This window comes from Prionailurus viverrinus, chromosome D2 (assembly GCF_022837055.1).
Source record: "Prionailurus viverrinus isolate Anna chromosome D2, UM_Priviv_1.0, whole genome shotgun sequence".
Taxonomy (NCBI): Eukaryota; Metazoa; Chordata; class Mammalia; order Carnivora; family Felidae; genus Prionailurus; species Prionailurus viverrinus.
In genome coordinates, this window is record NC_062571.1 from 15,967,496 (window position 1) to 15,987,378 (window position 19,883).

At 50.4% G+C, this 19,883-nt stretch overlaps 1 protein-coding gene across 13 annotated transcripts in view; it reads left to right on the plus strand.

Annotated features, from left to right (window-relative positions):
* Positions 1-19,883, plus strand: part of SIPA1L2 (signal induced proliferation associated 1 like 2) — a 226,220-nt gene that overhangs the window by 181,929 nt on the left and 24,408 nt on the right. For 10 of the 13 annotated variants that reach the window (XM_047825079.1, XM_047825088.1, XM_047825090.1 and 7 more), the window contains exons 11-17: positions 529-786; positions 2,514-2,609; positions 4,221-4,321; positions 4,722-4,825; positions 6,845-7,233; positions 14,331-14,555; positions 17,860-18,013. In XM_047825079.1, coding sequence (XP_047681035.1) covers positions 529-786; positions 2,514-2,609; positions 4,221-4,321; positions 4,722-4,825; positions 6,845-7,233; positions 14,331-14,555; positions 17,860-18,013 — 1,327 coding nt within the window. The remainder of the gene's footprint in view (positions 1-528; positions 787-2,513; positions 2,610-4,220; positions 4,322-4,721; positions 4,826-6,844; positions 7,234-14,330; positions 14,556-17,859; positions 18,014-19,883) is intronic. The other 3 variants (XM_047825086.1, XM_047825089.1, XM_047825087.1) reach the window with 2 other exon arrangements.

Below are 19,883 nucleotides of genomic sequence, written 5' to 3' on the forward strand. Positions count from 1 at the left end.
CTGGGAGCTGTAGCGCTAGTTTCAGAGAGTGACTGTGGTAACTCAGACCCACACTGTGACGGGATGGGCACTAGGGTTTCCCCTGGACTGTGACAGCTTTTACTAATTTTATTTTCCACTGTTCTCAGACTCCATAGAAGAAGTGACATGCGACTAATTCCCGGTTATAGAACTGTACTTCTCTTGACCCTGTTCAGATGGTATAGGAGGCATTTTTTATCTGTTAAAAGTTTGTTTATTGCCTGTGTTCACTGTGCACGATGTCACGTGTGCAAATTGGTTAAAGATACGTTCGAGACTAAGAAGTTTGCGAAAGACGTAGAGAGGGTATCTGCCAATAAACCAGAATCACCAGCGTGATACCGGATCCTACTGGTTCATACGGGAGCATAAACAGAGGCACCAGAAGCCAGGGATACTCCTTAGGGTGCATAGCTCTCCTCCGGTCTCTGCAGGCCGCCGGCAGCCGTGCTGATGGCTCAGCGCCCAGCCTCCCTCCCTGCTCATCCGCTCTTCTCGGCCCCACAGAGGGTGTTCGGAGCTCTGCCGGATCCCCATGGTGGAGTACAAACTGGACAGTGAAGGCACCCCCTGCGAGTACAAAACGCCCTTCCGGAGGAACACCACGTGGCACCGCGTGCCCACGCCCGCCCTGCAGCCGCTGTCCAGGGCGTCCCCGGTGCCCGGCACGCCCGACCGCCTGCAGTGCCAGCAGCTGCTACAGCAGGCCCAGGCTGCCATTCCCCGGAGCACCTCCTTCGACCGGAAGCTGCCGGACGGCACGAGGTAATGCCGATGCCCTTTCCCCAGGGACGGCGCTTATCAGACCCTGGGGCTGGAACTTGACGTTACAGGGAGGCACTTCGGCTTTGGCTTGATGGGTTCTGGGTTGGCCTGTTCTGAACAAGCGGGCCAGGCAGGCGGCAGGGCGGGCCCTGGATGGGGTGGTGCCTGGGATCTGTCCCCGCCCCTCGCCCAGCGCTGGTGCCGGTGGCACGCAGGTTCTGTTCCAGATGCGTCCACCAGGGCGGCGACTTTCTCTCCGTCCTGGTCCTCCTGGTCACCTTGCTCCCTAAACCTTCCGGGGCACGGTAACGGGGAAGGCATTCCCAGGAGCCTCTAGATGAGTGCAGGCAGTTTTAAGTATAAATAAAACTGCAAACTTGGGGACCGAATCCCATCTTCCTAATGTGGTATTTTAAGTGTAGCATTTTAAGAGGTCCCAAGGTCATTAGCACATCTTCGCTTTGTTCCTCTTATTTTAAGCAAGTTGAGTTAAACTTCAAGTTAATTTTTCAATGACAGAATGCGCTTGTTTAAAAGTTGGCATTAGAAGCTGGTGAGAATTTTTAGGTGCATAATTCGCATTAGGTAGTTTTAAGGGAACAAAATGGGAAATTTGGCTTTTTGTGGTTAAAGCAGTTGATTTCTCCCGCTTTAGTTTTCGTTTTCTCGTAACTTACGGGCCATGGAGAGGCCGTGAGTTTGTGCAGAGTGGCTGGTGGGGCTCTGGTATCTATTAGAGCGTTGGAAACAAGGATGTTGAGCCGGGCTGCTCACCCTCTCCCCACTCCGATTTACTCATCTGAAAAATAAACCCAGTGATAAGAGAGGACCTCTTCAGGGCATTATGAGGATGGAATCAGTCAATACGTGCAAACCGCTTAGAACCATTCCTGGCACGTAGTAAGCCTATGCAGGTATTAATGACAATTAGATTAAAACATAAGGTCTTTCTCCAGTTTATTCTTTATAGGTTGAATGCAGGAACGATGTGCCTTTAATTTGGCATTAAATTATCTTGGCTCCGGGCCTCCTCGCTCGGATGTCTGCTGAGTTTATAAACTCGCCATATTCAAAGAAGTGCACGTGGGTAGCCCAGGTAAAAGGGCAGCATGTGGGAGGGACGGGGTCTCCAGAGCCTCCCTTTTTAATGCAGAATGTAGTAAATTATAGGGAAAAAACCTGGAGAGTTCTAGCAACAAAATGGAAACCTGGCAAGCACATCTTTATCAAGTGAGCTCTCAAGGGTCATACTTATTTTGGTGTATCTGAAATAAATAGGATTGCATTCAACAGATGTATGAAAAAAAAGGTTTTGACCAATTTAGGGTTTTCCCTCCGCATAGATTGCAAATATAGGACCCGAACGTGCCTTGCATGAAGCTTTATAGAACAAATGGTAGTAATGTTTTCATAATTCTGTATTCTTGGGGGTTTGTGTGCTGTCCTTCCATATTTCACCAAAATCATTCTCTGCACTTTAAGTCTTCAGATGGTGAAGGCTTGTTCCTGCCACATCTCCTTCCTGTGATAAATGGCCACCTAATGTCTCTGCTCCCCCCCCCCCCATTCCTGGTGTATTTGCCCGTGGTTTATTCTGTTTCACGCTGCGATGCGAATTTCTTCCTTTTCTCTGTCATTGTAAGATGAGTTTATTTGTAAAACAAACTGGGCCCGGTTGCCACGTTGGCCGCTGTGCAGGCCCCTCAGTGCCCCATTAATAATTCTAGTTACTGTTCCAGAAGTTCGCCCAGCAACCAGTCCTCCTCCAGCGACCCCGGGCCTGGTGGCAGTGGACCCTGGAGACCGCAGGCGACATATGACGGGTACTGCTCAGTCTTACCTCCTTGCTGGCCCCTGGGCGGGACCTGGTCAGTAACTCACTGAAGCGTGTACTGAGTGCCTGCTGTACATGGGGCCACTTGGGGGGGTATAAAAAAGCCAGGCAGGCTTGTCATAAGTCACTCGTCCAGGCCAAGCAGCTCGTCATGTCTGTGTATGCCGAGCTCATTTGTCCATATTCTGAGCCTGTGTGTTTTTTCGTCTTAATAAGGAAAGTCTTTTTGAAAATGAAGGGTTAGGGGACTCTCTAGGCAGTGGCCCTCGGGAGTTTTCCCCTCACTTAAGTTGCTGACAAGGAGCAAATTCACAGCCTCTCTTGGAAGTGCTTTTTCTCTGAAGCGCAGCCCGACATCAGAGAAGGCAGGTAGAGCGCTTGGCCGTCTTTTCCTGCCTCCTGTTTGAGAACAGCAGTGGCGGGCGGGGGGGGGGGGGGTCCTCACACACGCAGCTGAGGACCGTCCCCGGTAGCGTGCGTGTGTGTGTGTGTGTGTGTGTGTGTGTGGTGTCCAAGAGCCAGCAGGTCAGGTCGAGCCCAAGGATGCCTGAGGTCTGCTGAACTGACAGATACAGAAACCCAGGAGAAACATCCAGCAAAGTCAGGGACAAAAAGGGTGAGGGTGGTGTTCCTGGCAGCATCTTTTGCACGTACTGTTTTGTTGTTGTTGTTGTTGTTTTATTTTATTTTTTTAATGTTTATTTTTAGAGAGAGAGACAGAATGCAAGTGGGTTAGGGGCAGAGAGAGAGGGAGGCACAGAATCCGAAGCAGGCTCCAGGCTCTGAGCTGTCAGCACAGAGCCTGACACGGGGCTCGAACCCACGAGCCGTGAGATCACGACCTGAGCCGACGTCGGGCGCTCGACCGACTGAGCCACCCAGGCGCCCCATGCCACGTACTGTTTTGCAGTTGAGTCTGGAGAGGAGAGAACCGCCAGGGCAGAGAAGGGCAGAGAAGGGTCTTGCTGGGGGAACAGCAGCTTCGTTACTGCTCTCACAGAAGCAGAGGGAAATGTCTCTCCCTGGATCCCTTCGGTTTAGGCTTAGCAGTCGATCTTTGTAACCAGATTCTGTAAGTAAGAATCGTTTTGTACCAGGAAGAAGTTTCCCGTCCTTTATTTCTTTTGTAGAATTACGTTGCCCTCTTTGGGGTTTTCATACCACGGAGTCCACCGAGATGTAGCCTAGAGCGAAACAGTCTTACTTTCTTGTCCTTAAAATCATTAATATAAAGAAGTATCGGTTCCATGTATTCTCAGCAGGAAGGAAAGCGGAAGAAAACGAAACAGAAGCAGTGAGCTCCTCCTTGGCTTACTGGGGACAGGTTTTCTGACCCTGGACAGCCCTCCCACCTACTGGCATGGGCAGCCTTTTCGTGTCTGTAAATGGCTGTCATCCAGGCGCCTCTGTTGAGCCGGCAGTGACACCATAGGGTCCCCGATTACAGCCGCTTGAAGCACCCCTGGCAAGGCCAGGCCGGCACACGACTTCTGCTGAGGGCTCCCCCCACCGCGCCCCCATTCCGGAGCAGCACCCCCAGGGGATGTGTCTGCGGATGCCCGGCCGGCCGGCCGGCCACTCAGCTCTGTGGTCTTTGCAGGTGCCAGTCTCCCCTGCTGCTCGAGCACCAGGGCGCGGGCCCTTTGGAGTGTGAAGGAGCCAGGGAGCGGGAGGAGGTGCTGGAAGGAAGCAGGCATCTGGGTAATGAGAAACCCGGCTGGTAAACTGGCCTTCCTCCGTGCTCTTCAACCCCCTTCCCTCCTTTCTCCTGTCGCTTGTTTACTCGTTCGTTCGTTCGTTGGCTCAGCCCACTTGGTGAGCACTGTCGTGGGAGCAAGCCCGTGTCGTCGGCGGGGTCTTCCGACGCCATGGGGCACCTCGTCCTGGGTGGTTGTGCTTGTGGTACCTGTGGCAACGGAACATTGACCTTCTGGTGGTGGTCCCGCCCACCCTGGGGGTGTATCCGTTGGGGAGACCAGAAGGGTCTAGAACCACAGTCCCGCTCGTTGTCTCCACACCATTTTGTTCGGCTTCCGTGTTGCTTTGCTGTCTCGTTAACACTAAAAACCAGGTATTCTCCTCTTCTCTCTTTATGCGACAGAAACCAAATGGCATGGCCCACCCTCCAAAGTCCTGAGCTCCTATAAGGAAAGAGCCCTGCAGAAAGATTCAAGTTGCAAAGACTCCCCCAACAAGCTTTCCCACGTAAGTCCTTCGTCCGTAAACGCCCCTCTCACGTGGCCGGCCTCATGCATCTCCGCACACGTCGCGTGAGGATCCAGGGACTCGGAGGCAGGTCGTCTACCTCCCAGGTCTCTTGGAGGCGAGGTGAAAACAAATCTATACATAAGTTACATTTTCTTTTCCCTCGTTGATTTCTAAAGCACCTCAGAGAAAGGCCACACGGGAAATTACTGGCAAAGCCAAGACTATATCCTCCAGCCTTTCGATCCGTGACATCCGGCATCGCGGTTACTAAACCACAGTCCTGTTTTTATGGTCAACGGTTTACGCCCTTGTGGGCGGTGCCAGAAAGTGCAAAGCAGCATACCCTGCCCATAGCTGGCCGCGTAATGATTCACGGTACCACTCGTGCCGCTGACTAGCGGTCAGCAGCGAGGACTGACCTGTAGTGCTCCAGAGCGCCCGGCATGGGCTCCCGGGCATTGGCACATGCCGTTCCATGCATTAGCACATGCTGTTCCATACAGGCGGCCGTAGCTCAGTGAGGCAGAACTTCCTGTCATGTGCGAAAACGTGACCTGTTGGCCGTTGGCCAAAAAAAGCCAACATTTGAAACTAGCTTAGTTTTGAGAGCTCGCAGGTGAAGACATTTTATCATTTCCGGACCTGAGCTGCTTTTTCCCCTCTTTGTTCAGGAGTCACTGGCGAGCCCTACAGCCGAGTGCCCGGGGAACCCATGGGACCGTCCTTCCCTTAGCGATGTCAGGGCCTTGTTTTGAGCCAGCCTCACAGTAGCCGTTGAATTCCACCTTGACGAATCTCTGACGGTGGTCTAAGACCCCTTTAGGAAGGCAGGGGTAGGAGTAGACGTGAGAACGGCAGCGTGTGCTAAAAAGGTCAGGGGGGTGTGCTTAAGGATCTGACGGACGGCAGGAAGGAGAAAAGGCCAAACCGCTTTAAGGTAGATCAGGGCATGAGTTGGCCTCATGATGCGAGCCCTTGGCTTCTGCTTCAGGCCTTGTCCGTTTTCCCAGGCTCTGAAGAGAAGCCAGTCGGTATGATTCCCCGAGTCAGATGCTCCCTTTGCTTTGTGTCTTCCAGAGACTGCAGAGAAGAGCCCCTTCTCATTAGCACCGGGGGCATACGGTGACTCCGGCTCTCTCAGAGAAGTCACTTGTATTAGATTGCGCTTCGCGGTGGCAGCGTGCGGCCGTGCATTATCTCACTGGGCCCGCGCATTAATCATCGGAGCTCAGTATTGTGAGCACAGGGAGGGGCTAAGTGACTGGACACCATCCCACCGCTGTGATTCAAACCCGGGTCTTGTGCCCGAACCCAGGGCTGGCACTGCAGTTTGTCACAGGAGAGCTTTCTTGATGAAAGACTGCTCCCCTCTCTGTGCTAATTTTCCATGCGCCTCCCCGGTTTGTGTAACGTTTGTTGATTATTTTCCGGTTGGTGACACCGCGGCAACCCTTTCATGCTTCACGCACGAAGAATCGAACAAAGGCTTGAGGAGATTCCCATGTAACTCAAGATGAGTTATGAGCCGGATTAGGAGTCTGGGACTTGTGCATAAAACCAGGAGAGTTTTAAAAAGTGAATTCTAGGGGTGCCTGGGTGGTTCAGTCGGTTAAGCACCCGACTTCGGCTCGGGTCACGATCTCACGGTTCGTGGGTTCAAGCTCCACATCGGGCTCGGTGCTACCAGCCTGGAGCCTGCTTCCGATTCTGTGTCTCCCTTTCTCTCTGCTCCTCCCGTGCTCAGACTCTCTCTCTCTCTCAAAAATAAATAATAAAGATTAAAAAAATAATAATAATAAAAAAATAAATAAAAAAATAAAAGTGAATTCTAAAAACACAAAAACAAAAACCCATAAAAGTGAGTTCTGTCATTCATCGTCTCACGTTGCGGGGCGCGTCAAAAGGGTTCGGGGGGGATCCTCTGGCCTGTAGCTCTGTGAGTCTGGGCGAGAAGTTTCACAAGGAAGCAGAGTCTGGGGTCTGTTTGACGCCCCTCGGTTTCTCTCTCTTCTCCAGATTGGAGACAAAAGTTGCTCCAGTCACTCCAGCAGCAACACGCTGTCCAGCAACACATCCAGCAACAGCGACGACAAGCACTTTGGGTCCGGGGACCTGATGGACCCGGAGCTGCTGGGGCTTACCTACATCAAAGGGGCCTCCACGGACAGTGGCATCGACACGGCCCCCTGCATGCCCGCCGCGGTCTTGGGCCCCGTGCACCTGGCGGGCGGCAGGGCCGTGATCCACAGCCGCGCCGAACAGTGGGGCGACCCGGCCGACCTCCCGGGGCCTGACGGCGAGGCGGCGAAGATGTACGCGGTGCACGGCTACGCGCCGCCCATCTCGGCCGGCAGCGCGGCCGACGGCAGCGTGGGCGACCTCAGCGAGATCTCGTCTCACTCCAGGTCAGTGCCCCTGCACCACTGGCCGGCACCGGCAGGGGCCCGCCCGGTCCTGCTGGGGGCGGGGAGGGGCCCCGGGATGGGAAAGGCGTGTGCCGGCCCGGTGGGCCGGCCCCCTGCGTGCCCGGTGACTTCAGAGGAAGGGCTCATGTCTCAGGTCCCACCGTGAAATGCGCACCCCGGGAAGTCACTCGCGTGGGGTGTCGCTACCCTTCTCTTTAAATCGGAGAGAAAAAGCTGCACAGCGCGGTTGCTCGCTCCCGTGGGCACTGACCTCTCTCCCAGTTCGGCTTGTTCCTAAGTTTTTAGGAGAAGCGGTGGCAAGCGAGGCGGCCCTCAGACTGCAGCGCACGGTAATTCGGGGGGCTGTGCGCAGCTCCCTTAGATGGAGGCCGTGCCCGCTGAGCTGTGTCCCGGAGTCCCCTTTACCGAAAGGGGGGACCCGAGGTCCGAAAGTTCGTTCAGATGATTGGTTCGGTTTTTTAAAACAAAGACTAGCTGCATTTAACAGGATGCTATTCTGAGGTGTAGATGTTTAACACACGGTTACGAGTGGTTTTAAACTCGTGTGTGTGTGTGTGCGCGCGCGTGTGTGTGTGTGTGTGAGACGTATGTCTGTACAACATTTCAAAAACCCATCTAGTCTGTGATTTCTGCCTTCAGAGACTAGATGGAGAAATCCATTTGTTCAGAGGTGGCTGTGGACAGACTTCAACCACACCGGCTACCCGATCTCCCTCTTGCCTGCGAGGCTTCCTAACCCGGCTCCCAGCTACTGTGGGACTTTCCCCCAGAGCCTTTCTCAAGGCCACTGCTGCCCTCCCCCACCCCCCAGTCTCCCGCCAGACCTTCTCCCTTTGTCACACAGCCACCGCCAGGGGATGGGGACCTCACGGAGTCAAGGCTGGGAGCCACGTTGGACAGACCCACACGCAGTCAGTGGGCACAAACAGGAGTAGCCATGGTCACGTTCTCAGTGCCAGCGTGCAGAGCATCTCGGCTGTCTCCCCCGGAAGTTGTGGAAAATTCTTTACGTCAAACTTGCGCGTGTGCGCACATACTCACTGCTGCGGTCCCGCGTTTATTGTCCTGTGGCTAACACCTTCCTCGGTGTCTTACTTACCGCATGTGTCACTCGAGGGCGTTTATGTTACAAGTCAAAGAAGACCCCCCCCCCCCCCCCCACTAATCGGTTCACACAACAAAGGCAGTATTGTGGCTTATGTAACAGAAAAGTCCAGAACCGTCAAGGTGCTGCTGCAGCTCGCTTGATAACCACCCAAGACTGGACTGCTCCCATCATTAGGCTTGACGTGATAGGCCCCGAAATCATGGTGGGGGGATCCTCTTGGCTGAATTTGGCCGTGTCGCCTGTAGGCCCCCCGAGCTCACGCTCTTTTGTCCACAGGAAGAAAGTGTGGTTCTTGTCTAGTTTCAGCAGAAACTCTTCCCCCCCCCACCCCCACCCCCAAATATCTCCTCACACTCCCTTGGCTTTCACCACCATGGTAGGGGGCACCATGTCTGAGGCAGGAGGCGGCTGAGGGGTGGTGAAGACAGCTGCTTCCCCGGAAGAAATCGGGGTATTGTTACACCAGTAGAAGCGGGGGGGAGTGGATGCCAGGCAGGGGAGTCCTAACTGTCCATCTGCCCCATACTCCGTCTTCTTCTACGGAGGCAGATGGAGCATAGGATGCGGAGATGGTTTTCAAGATAGACATTCTTACCACTGTTTACCAGTTCTCTTTACTAACTTGACTTAAAATATGTTTAGGAATAAATAAAAAATATAGGAGTATTCGCAGTGACTTCGGTTACCTGCATTATTCCTATCCTAATTTCAGGGACAGTTGAAAATCGGCCATACTTACAGAAATCATCTCGGGATTCCACCCACTTCTAATGTCTCGTTCAGAGTTGACGAGACTTGTGACACGGCTGACTTCGCGATACCTTGTTAGACAAATGTAATTGGCATCGCAGATGGAACTGTGTCGTACTATTAAGGAAAATTTCTGTGGAACCTGCTTCTCAGAGCACCTTCATTTGTAAATAGAGGTAGGGATATTTAGAGGATTTGAAGGAGATTTTGTTGAATACCTGAACCATTCGTTAATTTAGTGGGTTAGGCTATTAGAAAGCGTATGAGAGTGCAAGATTGAATTTCTGATGGATTTGCCTTTTTTTCTACCTCTTTAAACTGAGTGCGTCCACAGCTGTTGTGGAAATGATATATGTTGAGGGACTAGGAGCCGTTCCCACCTGGCTGGGTTTTTTCTCGCGGTCGTTCGCTGACGGTGACTCTGAGGCCACGTTTCAACTTACACTGTAGGCTTTTGCTCAGTAGGAAATTAAGTCAGCAAATTGAATCTTTTGAATACTTCCTCCTGTCTGTCCTCTGACCTGTGCAGAAGAACTAGAGAAAATCAGATTTAAAATATTTTGACGTTTTAAAAATATTTAAAAATTTTAAATGTTAGTTTATGTATATGTGAAATACATATTTTGTTTTTGAATTCTGTATTAAATATATCAATATTTTACACTTCCTTATTTATTTTAATGTTTATTTTTGAGAGAGCGAGAGAGAGAGGGAGACACAGAATCCAAAGCAGGCTGCAGGCTCTGAGCCGTCAGCACAGATCCCGACGCAGGGCTCGAACTCAGAACTGTGAGGTCCTGACCTGAGCCAGTGGGGCGCTTAACTGACGGGAGTCACCCAGGCGCCCTGATATTTCACATTTGAAATATTTAAAAGGAGATTTAAAGTCTCTGAGGGTGGAAGGAAAAGGAATTTTGCTCAGTAAGGCCTCTGTCCGATTCTGCAAGCCCGAAAGGGCCTGTGTGTCTGTGGTGATGAAATCACCAGCCCCCTACTTTCTCCTCTGGTTCTCTTTGGGCTGGGAGCTGAGGCCCAGTGCCCAGCGGTCTGGGCTACGACTGGGAGCAGCCCACGTAGGAGAAAGAGCAGAATAAACCTGGGCAGGGGCTGACACCAGGGCTGAGCACCTGGCGAAGATCACAGCCCGGCCCCCATGCCCTCCGTACCCCATCCCGTGTTTTACTTTCTTTGTAGCCCTCACCCGGAGCTGAAATGGTTTGAGCCTATTATGCATCCCCCCGAATAAGAACTTAGCTCTGCCTCCCCTCACTGGAGCGTCCTGTTTGGAGGCCAGAAGGCACTTGGCCTGCCTCGTTCACTTGGTATCCACAGCACCCGCTCACAGGGTAGGCCTTGGAATACGTGGGAGACGAGGAGGGCTGGGTAACCCCTTACCGATTGAGTTCATAAACCCACTGGGGATTTCTGCTAGAGAAGTAGGGTGCACCTGGGATCAGCTGCTCCCAGTTCCCAGTTTCAGGAGGCCCGATCAGTGGGTGGCACACACTTAATACTCTAGTTCTGCTTTTTTGCACGACCGCTACACCCTCCCCCCCTCCACCCCCCCCCCCCCCCCAGCGCTCACACACTTAACTTCCCAGCAGACGTCCGGGAGGAAAGAAGCACAGAGTTGTGTGTGTGTGGTAGGATTGCAGGACTGTGCGGAGGGAGACACAGGACTTCAAACTCTTTAAGACAAGCTTCCGTGGCGCAGGGCAAAAACAGGCGGGGGGAGGGGTGTGCAGAGGTCATCCAAGATGGGACCCCAGGGGTTTGCAGCCTGCTTTCTCTGCCGCTCAGACCTTTAGTTCAGCAAACCCGTTTTTTTCTGCCAGGGGAAGGCGCTTAGGTCAGAGCTCAGAACACAAAGCAGGATTTGTATCAGCCTAACCAAGGTTCTGCAAAGTGAAATAAGTCAACTGCAAAAAAATAATAATAATTTCATGTTCTGGATTCTCCTGCAGAATGGCTCATAGCATCCCTTGTATATCATTATCCATACCCTTCTGTTAGTAGCAGTGATGGGAATCTGGCGGGTGAAACTCTAAAATAAGAACTTTAGTCTAGAAGGCAAGGATTCATGAAAAGCTTACTGCCAGCATTCTAGAATATTTACCCATTTCAGAGAAAACTTTGATAATGATGTCACTGCTGCTAAGCATAGATTTTTGCCATGTTGCTCATCAAATCGATTTGGTGAATTTGCTCTTAGAGTTTAGTGTTTAAATATTTTATATTGGTGGGGTGCCTGGGTGGCTCAGTCAGTTAAGCGTCTGACTTCGGCTCAGGTCATGATCTCACGGGTCGTGAGTTCGAGCCCCGCGTTGGTCTCTATGCTGACAGCTCAGAGCCTGGAGCCTGCTTCGGATTCTGTCTCTCTCTCTCTCTCTCTCTCTCTCTCTCTCTCTGTCTCTCTCTCTCTCTGCCCCTCCTCCACTTACACTCTGTCTCTCTCTCCTTCAAAAATAAACATTAACAAAATTTTCTAAAATATAGGAGTATGATAGAGAGTTTGCCACCAATTCTCAAATGGTTCAGAGAGGGATATATGTAGCAAGATAGTAGCAGTGAATGTAGGTGAAGGATACAGGGATGTGTTTCTACTATTTGTATACCTTATCCGTCGACCTGAAGTTTCTCAAAATTCGCAGCTTAGGTGGAAATCTCCAGGCCTCCATCTACAGACCCCATATGTTGGGAGTGTATCCCCGGGTGTATACCCGGTAAATGGAAAGAGTTCAAAGCTCCCTTTCTCAGTGCTCCTTGCTTCTTCCTTGGGTAGCTCGGGGCATGGGAAGGCAGTGACACATCTTCACCCAGAGTCCACGATTTAAAGCCCAGATGAAAGGAGTTTTGAGCCACACTCAGGAACACCAGACCCACCACCCGTAGCTGAGTTACTTCATAGTAGCAAATGAGGTGTTTTATTTGTTTTTTTTTAATGTTTGTTTATTTTTGAGAGAGAGAGAGTGCAAGCGTGGGTGGGGGGGTGGGGCAGACAGAGAGAGGGGGACACAGAATCCGAAGCAGGCTCTGAGCTCTGAGCTGTCGGCACAGAGCCTGACGCGGGGCTCGAACTCGTGACCCACGAGATCATGACCTGAGCCGAAGTCAGACGCTTAAGTGACTGAGCCACCCGGGCGCCCCTGTTTTGTTTGTTTTTTAATTTTTCATATACCACAGTGCCTCCAACACGTAAACCCTCCAAAGTGAGTTGGTTTATTTTGTTACCCTCTTTCCTTTTGAACGTTTATAAAAAGCCCATTTTAATAACCATTCCTCATTTTGATTTTTTTCCTTTACTTCCTACCTTGTAGGATACTTAACTCTATACACAGGGTTTTCCGAAAGGTAGCGCTCATCGGGTTTCGGAATAAGGTTAATATTTCATCCTACCAGAAAGCCTGCCACCCAGGGAGCCCTACGGTAAACTCTTTGAATAGCAAGTACTCCTACTTATGGACAACTCGTTTGCGTGCATCACTAACAAAAATTGACCTTCCTGTAATGCCTGCTCTGTGGCATGTATTGTTGTAAGTGCTTCGCTAATATTAAGATAGTCTTCGGAGCAGTCCTTTGAGGGGAGGCCCTGTTACAGCCCCTTTCACAGATGAGAAAACTGAGGTTCAGAAAGCCTCCCCGGGTCTCACCGGGGAGTTAGCATGAAGACACAGCCAGTCCGGCCCTGGGGTCCTCAGAGGGCCCTGGCGTGTCAACTTTCCTGAAAGTGAAGCCCTCCTTGCTTTCTGAATTCTGGCACTATCACTGCAGTTTGTCATTTGTCACGAAACTTTCTGTTGTCAGTTCTTCCTGAATTAAAAAAGATCTGTAGGCTTTTCTATTTCTGTGGGCCGGTTATACTGTCAGCGGGGAGTCCCTCTGGCCTTAGTAGCTCAACTGCTGACCTCAAACAATTTTTGTTGCGATTTAGGGATTCCATCATTTCAGTACTAGTTTGTTGTTGGGTCACGTGATCGCGCAGCAAACGCGCATACGACCACCAGATGCGGAGTTGGCCTTGCGGTGTCAGAACCCACTCCCATGCCCTTCTCTTCTCCCTGGAGGGAGCCTCTAGCCGGCTTTCCTCGTCCCCCTCCCCTCGCCTCTCCTCACTGTTTTCCGAACTGAATACCTGCGTTCCTGAGCAACCTTGTCCCGTTTTGCCTGTTTGTAAACTTTATTTAAACATGGAACCGGGGCGTCTGGGTGGCTCAGTCGGTCAGGCGTCCGACTTCGGCTCAGGTCACGATCTCGCGGTCCGTGAGTTCGAGCCCCACGTCGGGCTCTGGGCTCACAGCTCAGAGCCTGGAGCCTGCTTCCAATTCTGTGTCTCCCTCTCTCTCTGGCCCTTCCCCGTTCATGTTCTGTCTCTCTCTGTACCAAAAATAAATAAACGTTAAAAAAATTAAAAAAAAAAAAACATGGAACTGTGCGACATATTCTTTGCGGCTTGCTGCTTTTTCTACGTGACGTCTGCGAGGTTCACCCAAGGTGTTGGCAACCTCGGTTCATTTGTTCAGAGTCTTCCCTTTATCCATTCTTGTTCATCAACTGGCCGTCCGTTTCGCCGCTGATGATCCAGGTGGGGGGAATCGGGGACCTGTTACGATCAGTCCGCCTATCGCCATGGGTACCTGTTGCACACGTGCAGGGGTTTATCCAGGGTGCACGCTCAGGAGCGGAATTGCTGGGTCGTGCGCCACACAGGTGCACACCTTTACGGGTCGTGCCCAGACTGGTTTCCAAACCGTCTGCCTCACTTCTCACGCCTGTGGGCGGCGGGCGGGCACTCCTTACCAGCCGCTCCCGTTCCTGCCAGCGTGGGGCATGTGCCTCGTACTTGTCGTGGTTTGCGTCGGCACCTTCCCGGCAGCACTTGACGTGGAGCACGTTCTTTTGGGTTTCCTCTCTTTCGGCGCATCGGTTTTAAGTATGTTGCTTATGTTTATATCTGATTTTCCTCTGATTGTTTTTAACATCCTTCCAGCCACAGGCGTACCGTGTGCACGTGAGCATCGTCGGTGCTGGGAAAATCAGGCACTCCCACCCAGGCCCACGGTGGAAGGACCGCCCCGTCTGCCTGCTTGGCTCGATTTTGCTGCCGGGGGGAAGCACAGCGAGGCGAGGCGGGGGCGGGGGGGGGGGGCCTGAGTCCGGCAGCGTGCTGGCACTGATGAAATCTGGTTGTATCACAGCATTTGTCTGCTCTTCTCCTCAGCGGTTCACACCATTCAGGAAGCCCTTCTGCTCACTGTTCCAAAAATAGCGGGTCTCTGGATACGTCCAAAGTCTACATCGTGTCCCACAGCAGCGCCCAACAGGTCCCCGGGTCCGCGTCCAAGCCCTACCACAGGCAAGGGGCAGTGAGCAAGTATGTCATCGGCTGGAAGAAATCGGAGGGCAGCCCGCCGCCTGAGGAACCCGAAGTGACCGAGTGTCAGGGGTAAGGTGGCCAGTGGCTCTTCTCTACCCAGCCTTAACACACCTTTTGGGGACGGACTAAGCGGATGCATTTTTCCCCTCGACAGAAATATATTTTCTAAGAAGGAATGACCTAGAAACATCCTTGTACATCTTCTTAAATGTTGGCATTTATGTTTCTCTTTCAAAGTCTTCTCTTTCCTTGAGTTTCATGTTTAAAAAGTGAAAGAAATCCCTGTTCTGTATTCTTCTGTCCAGAAAACTGCCTGCAATAGAAAAGTCACGGTCATGGGCTGTTGACGGTGTGAGGATAGAGTCTGTAAATAAACAAGTTCAAGGGCGATTTGGATCCCCCCCAGTGTCCCTGAGTGTTTCTTAAACTGGTTGTGTGACACCATCAAAGAGAAAGTATTCTACCCAATTTTAACATGACTTTGATTTCCCTTCCAGTTGTTTGGTTTTGTGGGGTCAGGTAGGGAGGGACGTGAGGTGCCTCTTGAAAAAGAGAAAAAAGATGCCGATAATCCGTTTTATAACACCTGTGGCAGCTCTGCTGTCTCTCTGAAGAGACAAGTTAAAGAAATCGCATGTCAAGAACGCAAAACAAGGATGGTCAGAGCTATTTTCGTTGTTTGCTTATTTTTTATTTTATTTTTAAAAATTTTTTTGAATGTTTTTTTATTTATTTTTGAGAGAGAGAAAGAGAGACAGAGCATGAGTGGGAGAGGGGCAGACAGAGAGGGAGACACAGAATCCGAAGCAGGCTCCTGGCTCCGAGCTGTCCGCTCAGAGCCCGACGCGGGGCTCGAACCCACACCTGCAAGATCACGACCTGAGCCGAAGTCGGATGCTGAACCAACTGAGCCGCCCAGGCACGCCCGTTTCCTTATTTTTAAAAGGACAGCCATGGGGAGCCTGGGCGGCTTAGTCAGTTGAGCATCCGACTCTGGATTTCAGCTCGGGTCATGATCTCGCAGTTTGGGAGATCGAGCCCCATATCAGGCTCTAGGTTGACCGCATGGAGCCTGCTTGGGAGTCTCTCTCCCTCGCTTTCTGCCCCTCCCCGACTCATCTCACTCGAATGCCCTCTCTCTCTCTCTCTCTCTCTCAAAATCAATAAGCATTTTTTAAAAATAAAAGGACAGCCTTAAGAAAAAAGAAACTCCCATGCACTAAACTGTGAGGCCATTGTGTCTGCAGCATCGTCACGTGTGGAGGGCACACGGGGGTGCTGCCCTGATTTTCACAGAGCTCTTTTACGTCTTCAGCTTGGTTGATGAACTGGCACCACTTTTTTACCGGAAAAAATGATCCCGCTTTTTAAATATGGAGAGCCTGCTATTGCTCTCTAAACTAAAAATCATTTTAGGGCTGAAATTGAACATGGAGTGTTTTTGTTAAAAAACACACACACACACACACACAAAAACCCATCATGTCAATAATTGCAAATGAGGTATTTAGAAAGGAATTCAATAGTGATAGCCACACTTTGGGACCACAAATGCAGATTTCTCTTTCCTTTTTCTTTTTTTTTTTAAGTAGGCTCCGTACCCGGCGTGGGGTTTGAACTCACGGCCCTAAGATCAAGAGTCACCTGCTTTATGGACTGAGCCAGCCAGGCGCCCCCATAAATGCAGATTTCTAACGATAACGTTGGTACTTCTGCCTAATAAAACGTCTCCTGAGCGCCTCACACAAATTCATCCGGAGCCTTCTGAGTTCTGTGTGAAAGCACTGTTTGAGGGCTCTCTGCAAGAGTCAGGGAGGGATGACAGGTGCCCATTTGGACATTTTGCTCTCCCGAGCCCCCCCCGGAGTTTGTGCATTTGAACACACAGGTTTGAAGGCACAGACTCTCAGTAAAAGAAGGGCAGAGTCAGGAGCATCGTGAGGAGGAGGTCTGGGCATGTGGGCGACAAAGCTTTACTTCCCTGCATCACACGAGGCTAGTGCTGGGATTTGAACCCGGGCCTCAGGCCGGATCTCTGCGTGCTGTGCCGTGCCCGTCCTGTGGGGGGGCACAGGCACCCCAGGACTTGTCCAGCTGAGTCGAGTGCTCCTAAAACAAGGGAACACACTGTAATGTGGAAGCGATGAATCTCGAACACCTGCAGACAGCAGAAACAGCGTCCCACCTTATCGCCGAAAGATGCTTTGAAACGGATGGGCCAAGTCCGATGCGTTTGTGCCACAAAGGATTAGAGAATGTCAATGTCCCGTTGTACACAAAAGATAAAACTCTGAAGTTTCCAGTCATCTCTTTAACATCACATTGTGGAACCCTCCTTGACCCAACCTGACCTACCTCAGCAACAAAGCAAAAGCCAGAGAGACTTCCAGATAATCACTGTTAATTTTGAGCACGTCCGTGTGAGTTCCTTACTCTGGTAATTTCCCAGTGAGCTGTCGGACTGTGACAAGATGGCCTTGCCTCTCAAATAGAGTCATCTCAGTGACACATGACAATAACATACAGGTCTGTCACCCTGTGGCCCTGGGCCATGGATTCCTAGAACGTTGCATTTCAGGTCATGTGGCAAGGACCGTTCACTGCTGACAGTACAGCCACTGATGATTCACTGTGTCCTCCGGAATGTTAGCTTCCTCCGATTGAATTTCCAGAGTAAACTTTTAAAAGTCGAGTCCCTGGTTTTCTCCCTGGAAAAGAGCTGAAAACAGTAATTCCGCTAGACAGTCTTTTGTTGTTCGTAAATACATTTTTATATCCTGATAATTAAGGGAGACAGCTGCTTTATTTATCCAAACGGCTTTGCGGAATTGCCAATAATAAAACGTGCTTGGCACACGCCTGAATCGATTACTCTTAAATTTCAGGCTCCCTCGGGTGCCTCTCTCTGTGTCGTCCGGGTGAGTTGGGGCAGTGCGGTCGTCTACCTGCGAGAGGAGGGTTCTCTCGAGTCTTCGGAGAAACGCAAGGAGGTGTTCCTGCAAAGGACATATGATAATCTCTGATGAATTATTGAAAATGTGTTTTCTGACAGATGGGGAAAAGAAAAAGCACGGCCTTAAAAAAAAAAAAAAAAGGCTATATTTTTTTTCCCCATCCAGGGCTTCAGGGATCTGACTTGACTCTGAATTATTCAGAAATCTACCTTTAGAGTTGAGCTCATTTCACACGTGTAAAATGACACGGGGGTCTGGAGCAAACGCGGCAGTGACCTGACTCCATAATTAAGAATCGCGCGTATGAGTAGGTGGTGGTGGAAATGGCGGATTTTAATCCTTCGGGCTCCACGCGTTTTACAAATGGGCTGACCCCTCCCTCCTCTTAACTTCCCCTCTGCTTTGTTTCTGTGCAACAGGCTGTATGGTGAGATGGAGATCCTGTCCACGGCAACCCAGCACCAGACCGTGGTGGGGGATGCTGTTGCAGAAACTCAACATGTTCTGTCCAAAGAAGATTTTCTGAAACTGATGCTTCCTGACAGTCCGTTAGTGGAGGAGGGGAGAAGAAAGGTTAGCGACTTTCATGAGGCTTTGCAGTCACCAGAAATACCGAAGAAAAGTCTAAAGAGGCTCGGAAGTTTCCAGAGCCCCGCCTCGTGCGTTCTCTGTCATGACTCTACCTGGTACTCTGTGCATGGCTGACCGTTTTCAGGGGGTTTTTCTATCAGCAGGGCAAGCCCAGGGGAGGTGAGGAAGGGCAACTTTCTAGCATGGATGGAGAGGACAAGGGGCAGGCAGGCCTGGCCGAAAATCCCAGCTCCGGTGACAAGCAGCTGTGTGACTCTGTGCAAGTGACTTGACCTCCCGGCCCAGGGTCGTCCTCTGAAAAAAGGAGACCATGAAACGTGTACCAGAGAGAAGAAATAACACAGGCACAGCCTCTTAGCACCGGTACATTCTGGGTGATCAGAGGCAGTAGCTATGGAATCCATACTACCTGACTTGTTACAGAAATCTGTCCTCTGCTCCAAGCCGGGCACTGTAAATATGACGGAGCATGCAGCACGCCGTCAGTCCCAAGGGAAGGCCAAGTGTCAGTCTTCTAAGCCAACCTCACATTCGGTGGCACACCTTCATTCGTCACGTAGTAGACCCCCGCTAACGTTAGATCACTTCTTGTTAACAAGTTGTAGCTTCGCTGTTATTACAGTCTCTTAAACCACTTGGTTACGTAACAGAAAGGATTCGAAAGAACCTGCCAGTCATTTAGCTCAGTCTCCTCTTTTTGCAAGTTCCTGGGTCCCTACGTGGTGAAGTGAGAAGTTCATATAAATGTAGGGTGTCAGAGTCAGGAATGGAAGTCAGATCTTCTCCCTTCTCATCCAGTGCTCGCTCTCGTCCAAATGAAAAGAAAAACATACATATATATACATATGAGGCATTGCCATGTTGACTGGGATCAGGGTAAACACCAAGTCTGTGTGCTCCTGTCTTCTCTATAATAAAACAATACTGCAATTAACCTAATTGTGTTCTTAGAATAACACTCTAATTAGATACTACCTGAAAGCTGCTTTAATCTAATGTGCCTGTAATCATGTTCTGAAGAACCTGCTGGTGTGTGTGAAGAGGGAATCCCAGAAGAACTCGATCATAATGAGCCTCTTTTTTTTTTTTTTTTTTTCTAAACTTGTATCAAATCACATATACGGTACTGTATAAGCTTGGGTGCAGACTTGTAAAAAGGGGCAGATAGCTGTTCTTTTCATAGAAATGAACTTCTCTCCTTGACGTGGGGTCCCCCCCCCTTCTAAGACGAATCACCTTCCTTTCATGGTGTAAATTTAACTTTGTAGTCAACACACATTCCAGTTGGACAGAGCAGACAGAATGGAAGGAACGCATACAATAGAAATATGTTTAGCTTTCTCGCTGCACTCACAAATGTAAATAGCCATTTCTGTGTTTGTTTGATGCAAACATTCTGGCTTTTACTATTGTTTATATAAAAGGAATGTGGTTCGGTATGCAGAAGACGAAGTTGCAAAGTCAGATCTGATTTAATTTTTTTGAGTAGTTTGACTACTGCTTCTTGAGTAAGAATTCTCCCTACCCTGTCTGCGAGTTAACACAATAATTTCAGTGGTTCCCTTAAATCCGGTAATGATCGATTACTATTACTCCATTTTCAACAATTATAATAGACTCCTGTGGGGGATCACTTTTAAGTACACAAGATTTTACTGGACTGATAACCATTGCTTCTTGAACCTGCTTGTGTGGCCTGGAGAGCCTCAGTGTTCAAAATTGGTTTTATTTATTTTTTTTTTGGATGAGATTGAACCTCACATTGCAGTGGATTGATACAGAAATTGCCTGATATTAAAACGTAGTCATTTCAAATTAAAATCAAGCCCACGCTATGTGTGCTTTTGCATAA